Here is a 7,626-nt window from a genome sequence, read left to right as displayed (position 1 = left end):
AGGTAATTTTAATTTAAATTTAAAGAAAATGAAAAATAAAAGCATTTGGAGATGCGGGGGATCGAACCCCGTGCCTCTCGCATGCAAAGCGAGCGCTCTACCATTTGAGCTACATCCCCTTCGGATGTTCAATGCTTCTACTATTATTACTTGTTCAACAATCCCTTTGATGCTTGTGCCATTATTACTTGTTTTTTATTCAGCTCAGCACTGTTCCCACCCACATAATTTTCATTGCAGATGGTAGACCAGACAACTCCACGAGCCCCGCCTTCGATGGTGCATAAATCTCATCATTCCCCGACTGCAAAATTGATGGAAACAAATGGTACCAAGTCACACTTGGGGAATCACTACAGGATGACACTCGGTCTTTAAATTTCTCGTTACAGATAGCCCGACGGATTTCGTTTCCACAAAAAGCTTTTCATGAACCCGATGCGTTTCTCTTTCGTAACAATGCTTCTTTTGCGCTTAAACACACAGCCATACATCCTGGTTTTCTCCATACTTTTCTGACAACCAATTGTGAGTTTTCAACATTCCAAGGAAAACCTTTCTGGGACATTCAGTTCTACGCTCCAAGATGCAAAATCTAAGTATATATTTATATAAATGAATTATCAGTTCCAAACCAATTTCTTACTAAACAATTCCAAGCCCTTGCAAAAATGGCTGCTAAATTTAACAAAGAAAAAATCCGAAACCTTCTGATCAAGAATCTTGAAATTGAATTATAAAATTTCAAAACAAGTTATCTTACAATTTCAAGAAGTTTCCACGGCCATCCAAATTAACAATCACACAGCGAAAGGAAGATCCAACAAATATCATCAAAAATCCAATCAATTTAAAAATAAATGGACACATACCCAAAATAGCATTAACATTGTATTAAACCAAATCAAAAGTCAGGGCCTTGCATGGACCAAATTTCACAGACAACCATGGATCCAGATTACTTGAACAGAAATGTATATCCCGCAGTCTAAATAAACGCCCAAATGCAAAACAAAGTCCTAAAATTCTTGCGACGCAGACCCAATCTCTTTCTCCCGTCCTCCAGCCTTCTTCGGCAAGAGATTCTGATGAATATTGGGCAAAACACCGCCGTTCGCAATGGTCACACTCCCCAGAAGCTTGCTCAATTCCTCGTCATTTCTGACAGCCAATTGTATGTGCCTCGGCACAATTCTATTCTTCTTGTTGTCCCTCGCTGCATTCCCCGCAAGTTCCAAAACCTAAACCGAAAGTAAAACCAAAAATCCGTCAACCTAAAGAATGGATCTATAAACCAAACTCGAAGACCAAAATGAATTTTTAAAAAGTGAATAATAATCAAAATGCTACCTCAGCAGCTAGGTATTCAAGCACGGCGGAGAGATAAACAGGAGCACCAGCGCCGACACGCTCGGCGTATTTTCCAGCCTTCAGAAACCTAGCGATTCTGCCGACGGGGAACTGGAGACCGGCTTTCGATGAACGGGAGACGGACTTGGAGGCCTTGGGCTTGCCCCGGCCGCCCTTGCTTGTGGCTGCTGCTATAGAACTCATCGGATTCAGGAACCCTAAAGCTTCCCAACAATGGAATTCGGAGGCGATGAAATTCGAAGCGTAGATTTGAAGTCGATACAAGGGATTTATATAGAACAGGTGACGGCAGACCAACGCAATCCCATTGGTTGATGTAACGAGACGCGGATCGCCACGCTGGCACAGGTATCTTCAGTAGCGTACTTGACAAAAAGGTTTGAATTTTTTGCGCGGATGGAACAATTTTTGGCGCGCGCGAACCTTCTTTTTTTTATTCAAAGGCCCAATGAAAAAGCCCATCATAGGTTCTAAAGCCCGAGTCTTGTCAATCTACATTCATAGGCCCATCTCGATTCCTGACTCTAAGTCGCAGTTGTATTTTGCGTCCTTGTTTTCAACCTTTCGACTTCACCGAGCTTAAAATCGAGTTCGAGTTTTAATTGTTTATATTTGAATAACTATATATATGTACTTTTTATTTAAAATATATACAATTTTAAGATATTTTTATCTCTATATACCTATAATTTTAATCCTAAAATGCTAGGAAAAAAATAATAAATTTAGTTTAAACGGAAAAAAAAAACGGACCTAACATTTTTTAGTTATTGTTTGTCACGAAAATTTGCGGGCGTGCCAGGCACGTGTTCGTGCCAAATGTGAATTAATCTGACTTCGTTTACCAAGCGTTGTGAATCTCGATTCGGTCGTAAGTTCTAACTCCTTCGAAATGGCTCCAAACTAAACGCATAAACTGTGGAAATAAAGAAATTATGCAGGGAATCCATGAACAACATCAAACTTAAATATGTTGTTATGAAATTTGATCAACATTTTACAAGAAAGTCGAAGGAATACATAAAAATTCAAATACTTGGCTGCTGGAAATTGAAATAAACAAACGTAGAATTGATGGAATTTTGCAGAAACTTTGCTGTGTATTTTTGTGTTGATTTGTCGGGGGGCCCTTTCTGATTCCTCCATCTGCCTTTGTCACACTCCACGAGAAGTTTCAACCGCACTCCACGATTACTCCACGTCTTCCATATTGGGTAATGGAGGTAACCGGCCGCAACTTTCTTTCAATGGGTCAACTGCAACTCTGATAGGCTTTATCTCTTGGGCTTCTCTTTTGGGCTTCTCTAAAAAAATTAATTTTAGGCACAACAATTGCCCCCCTAGCCAATTTGGGCCAATGGCCAATTTGGCCCAATTTGGCTATTTTTAATAATTCAAATATATGTGGCATATTTACAAGTTGGCCCATTTACATAATACGATATATATGAGGAGGAAGAGGAGGAAGATGATAAAAAGAAAGCAAACAGTGTATTCACAATACCATGCTTCCCAAACTTCTTCCTTGTTCTTCTTCCCCCAAAACCCTCCAATTCTTCGCTGCTTTCACAACCTATTCTCCTTCACTTTTAGATAACTACTCAACCACTCACGGAGATCTCATTTCCAATATCACCACCGATTACATCGCCTTTGTAATGTCATCCAAGTTTCTGAAAATTTCCATCATCAATCTCTTTTACATCAAGTCCCACCTTCTCAAGGTAGGTATATTTCAGCATTTTTCTCAATCCTCCATTAAAAAAACATTGTAGAATATGTGACATTTCATGCTGCACTCAAGATGTTTGTGAATATGCCTGAATAAGTTTTTGATGAGCAACCCCTTGCAATACCCACTGCAAGATATCTTAAATAATCTGCTTTCAATGTTTTCAACTTTTCAGGATTCAAGCCGCACTTGTTCGGAGACGTTGATTCAAGTGAGAGATTTCAAAGCACAAAGAGAGAGGTTGGACAGTATGCACTCTGAGAGAAAGATTATTCTAACAACTTTCCAATAGAAGAATGTGAACTTTGACTCCAAGGAAAAGCTAGTAAAGAAATTGGAGGCCGAACTTGCTCAGCATAAAACCGACATGATGGCCCTTCTGCATGACAATGAAGCCTTGAAAGTTTTCTCCGATAAGCTCAAGGCCAATATCCAGCACTTGGGTGATGATCTGGTGCAACAAAGCATGCTTACCAGCACTGGGAAGACCCCTTGAAAGCAGCATAACATACTCGTGCAGAGTGTCTGTCCAAGTGGGAGGAATTGCGCCATCTTGACCTTTCTTGAATGCTCACGCACCACCATTAACATTTCATTTTAGTATTTTGTTTGATGTTCGGACCAGACCACCCTGTGGTAGATCTTTTGATTGGTTGTATTTCTTTGCCATGATTTGGCGTAATGTTGAATTTTGGATGTTGGATAATACCTGGAAATCGAACTTTGTTGATGGAGTTATGTTATATCTGTTGCTTGGGTTTGTCCACTGGTGTTTGCACATATTTGTATTTCTGGGATGTCACGTTTACAAGGGAAACTCTGCCCGGATTTCTGTAAAATAAATTAAAAACAACGGCTAAATAGCCTGTTTTCTTCAATATTATCACAATATACAATCACCATTGCTCACTATCACCCATACTTTCCAAACAACATCAAAGTATCGGAATACGTAATAAACGTGCTCTACACGTCATCAATTTGACTATCAAGACAACACATAATTCCTCTCAAAAACCATATCAGCTGCAAAGGATTCCATGAGCAATGATTTTATTTATTCACAATGCTCCATCCATATTTACAAACAAATTCAGCAAGGAATGGCTTAAAAGCCTATTCCTCGCATATTTACAGAAACTTTCTACGAGTCAATATCTCAAAATTAGCCAAAGTGGCTATCCAGCCTACTTTGTACAATACTTCTCATCTATTCCATCTTTATAAAACCTCTGTCTCCGGCTGTCGATCTTTCATCTGAGCCGGAGCTAAGATTAAATCCTCCATTTGTAACTCTTTCTCCTTGCTACCTCCCTATTCCTCCTCAAATATTTTCTTTTCTTTGAATGATTCATCCACCTTATATCTGCGCTCAACAGCTTTTTCCCTCAACAAACGGCGTTTTTGGGTTCGAGAAAGCGGTTTTGGGAACTTTGGATGCTCCACCCATTTCCATACACCATTGGGGATTGCTCTGGGAGGAATAACAAAACGAGATTTTCTTTCATATCTATTATCGGTGTCTAGAGGTGGTGGCCTCTGTATTAGCTTCTGGAATGACTGTCGGTCACTCATTCCCTCGCCATTCATTGACCCATGAAATGAAACTTTGCCGAGGTGCTGGTTCTCCGGCCTTTTGGCCATGGATCCCCTACTGTACCTCATATTCCTCCCACTATAATATATATCATCTCCACTGTGACAGCGGCATTTTCCATGAAAAGTTTCTGTCTTGTTCTCCTTTACCTCAAACATCATTTTCCGAGGCAGTGTGGCATACCAAATAAAAACAGTACTATTCAATGAATTGGGAAACAAACGTAACTTGTAGTTGGAAAAATTATCCAAATTTGCTAGTTCCCCACATTGTATTGTAAACCTCGCCACATGTTCCACGTTAGATTGACGGTCTTCCCCCGAGTATAAAGTAAAGTCTGAAATGTGATATCCTCGTGGGTAAGGATTTTCACGATCAACAACATCGGAGTATGGCTTATGAAACTCTGGTCGGTTGAATGGCCTCACTCCCGGGCCATACAACTCTTGAATAACATCATGTACAGCCTCGGAGTCCAAGACTGGAGTTTTTCGCAATGGGTGCGGGGAATAATTTGCCCCCCGAGTGTTATTCCCCGAACCTGGAACTGAACACCCATGCATTTCCCCATCACCATACATCTCTGGATGCTTGCTGGGAGAAGTGACAGCGGACATATTCCCTGCTACTTGTTTACCGTTACTGTAATTTTGGTATTTCAACCCCAGCTCCTCGTCCTTTTTGTGTGGAGGAGTATATCTTCCTTCCTTGGTAGATTCAAGAATCGGTGCTTCCCCCAAGCGGCGACTTTCACCTGCTTGAGAAACCCTTGATCCTTGGCCTTGATCTTTTAGCAATTTAACGTCAGTTTCTTGAAGTTCAACATTTTCTGGTGTAACAGCCTCTCCTTTTGCAGACTTCCTCCATTCCTTCACTTCCGCCACAAATTCCATCATAACAGTAGCGAAAGTTTGGGTTATTTCTCTGAGATCACTGCGGATGTTTTTCTCCATGGCCAACATAAAGTTCAGTGAAGGTCCATCACTACCAGAAATAGCAATTCCTTCCTTCATAGTCTCCTCCTCGAACTGGTGAACAAGTCTTTCAACAGTTCTTCTATCTGCATCAGTTTCTTCTTCCTGTGAGCGATGAACTTTCCCCTGTGATGGAGGAATTCCCTCATTCTTCTCAGTACGCTTTGAAGGCATTTGGTCCCACTGGGCGTGCCAACTTGTTTGTCACGAAAATTTGCGGGCGTGCCAGGCACGTGTTCGTGCCAAATGTGAATTAATCTGACTTCGTTTACCAAGCGTTGTGAATCTCGATTCGGTCGTAAGTTCTAACTCCTTCGAAATGGCTCCAAACTAAACACATAAACTGTGGAAATAAAGAAATTATGCAGGGAATCCATGAACAACATCAAACTTAAATATGTTGTTATGAAATTTGATCAACATTTTACAAGAAAGTCGAAGGAATACATAAAAATTCAAATACTTGGCTGCTGGAAATTGAAATAAACAAACGTAGAATTGATGGAATTCTGCAGAAACTTTGCTGTGTATTTTTGTGTTGATTTGTCGGGGGGCCCTTTCTGATTCCTCCATCTGCCTTTGTCACACTCCACGAGAAGTTTCAACCGTACTCCACGATTACTCCACGTCTTCCATATTGGGTAATGGAGGTAACCGGCCGCAACTTTCTTTCACTGGGTCAACTGCAACTCTGATAGGCTTTATCTCTTGGGCTTCTCTTTTGGGCTTCTCTAAAAAAATTAATTTTAGGCACAACAGTTATATTAGATGGGTCGAGGTGGGTTGGTCTACAAGACTACAACCCATCACAACACACCATTTGGTGAGGCGAGGCGGGACGGATCGACCCGTCATTTAGGTGGATTAGATGATTATCGAACCGACTCGTTTATTGGGTGGAGCGAGTAAAGCCGACGAACTCAGCTTATTTTTACAGCTCTAAATCATAAGATAAAATATGAATTGATTTTCCAATAGTGAATATTTGAATATATTGATATTATTGCATCAATTATCAAATTAATGATAGAATCGACCAAAACTAATGTTCGTTTTCTCTTAATTTCTTTAATCAATTTAATTGCATGCGAATTAGTTTTTGGTAATTAATTGTAGGGTTTAATTTGAAGAAGCAGCGGTATCGTGCAGAGAAAACAAGGTGCAAGAACTTGGTGGGGAGATTGGTAGAGGATATTTAGGTAATCATGGTTATACTCACGGAAAATTTAGGACCCTCTTCCAGTAAGTGTCACTAATCCAGACGCATGTTTTGAAATTAACTTGAGCCTAAAATCAAATATAAGATCGTTATAAGGGGGCCAAAAGGGTGTCCTGGCGTAGCCCCTCCGACACCAAGTCAGATACTGAGGATATATGGAGGGAGCAGCTAAAGGTGCTGCTGAAAATAATATAGTCAATTAATTATCATACGCTCAAACCTGATATTTATAGGAGAATAACTGGACCTTTAATTAGCTTGTCTTCTATTTGGGCTAGAGATGGGTCATGGATAATGGGTCTATCCATGAGATATCACATGGAAATAATTTTGTGATTCTAATGGCTTTAGGACTTGGTCGAAATAGATAAATAAATTTCTCATAAATTGGTCTATGCTTTTAGGGGGTTTTTTTTAAAAATAATATATTTTTAAAATTTATTTATTAAAATATAACATATTCTAAAACATTATGAAAATTTGACAATGGGACACTGAATCCGGGACAGACTGACACGGATTCTAAGAATCCAATTTTAATTTTTTTTAAAGGGAAATCGACGACGGTTTAATCAAAACCGTCGTTATCGGCGACGTTTACTAACCTGTCGCTATTTGCGACGGTTTAAAAAAACCCGTCGCTACGGCACGAATTTTTGACACAATTTCATCCCTATAAATTGCACCGAGTATTAGGCGAATTCATCTCATCCTTCATCTCAACTTTTCGGTT

General features: G+C 39.9%; 1 protein-coding gene and 1 non-coding gene across 2 annotated transcripts; both read right to left on the bottom strand.

Annotated features, from left to right (window-relative positions):
- Positions 1–46: 46 nt before the first annotated feature.
- Positions 47–119, bottom strand: TRNAA-UGC (transfer RNA alanine (anticodon UGC)). Its single transcript has one exon. It is a non-coding gene; the product is annotated as a tRNA-Ala (tRNA).
- A 750-nt stretch (positions 120–869) lies between these two features.
- LOC140833740 (histone H2AX) lies at positions 870–1,633 on the bottom strand. The gene is made up of 2 exons (XM_073198094.1): positions 1,351–1,633; positions 870–1,241 (listed from the first exon to the last, which is right to left on the bottom strand). The coding sequence occupies exons 1-2, from the start codon at positions 1,552–1,554 to the stop codon at positions 1,020–1,022; spliced, it is 426 nt and encodes a 141-aa protein (XP_073054195.1). The 5' UTR covers positions 1,555–1,633; the 3' UTR covers positions 870–1,019.
- Positions 1,634–7,626: the final 5,993 nt, after the last annotated feature.

The sequence above is a fragment of the Primulina eburnea genome, chromosome 6, assembly GCF_022965805.1.
Source record: "Primulina eburnea isolate SZY01 chromosome 6, ASM2296580v1, whole genome shotgun sequence".
In the NCBI taxonomy this organism is placed as follows: Eukaryota; Viridiplantae; Streptophyta; class Magnoliopsida; order Lamiales; family Gesneriaceae; genus Primulina; species Primulina eburnea.
This window is presented reverse-complemented; position numbering and strand designations above follow the sequence as displayed.

Excerpts from the sequence above, each read along its gene's own strand:
- LOC140833740 (XM_073198094.1), bottom strand. The coding sequence starts at position 1,554 with ATGAGTTCTATAGCAGCAGCCACAAGCAAGGGCGGCCGGGGCAAGCCC. Across the intron at positions 1,242-1,350 it reads TTGAATACCTAGCTGCTGAG|GTTTTGGAACTTGCGGGGAA; the intron begins GTAGCATTTTGA and ends CTTTCGGTTTAG.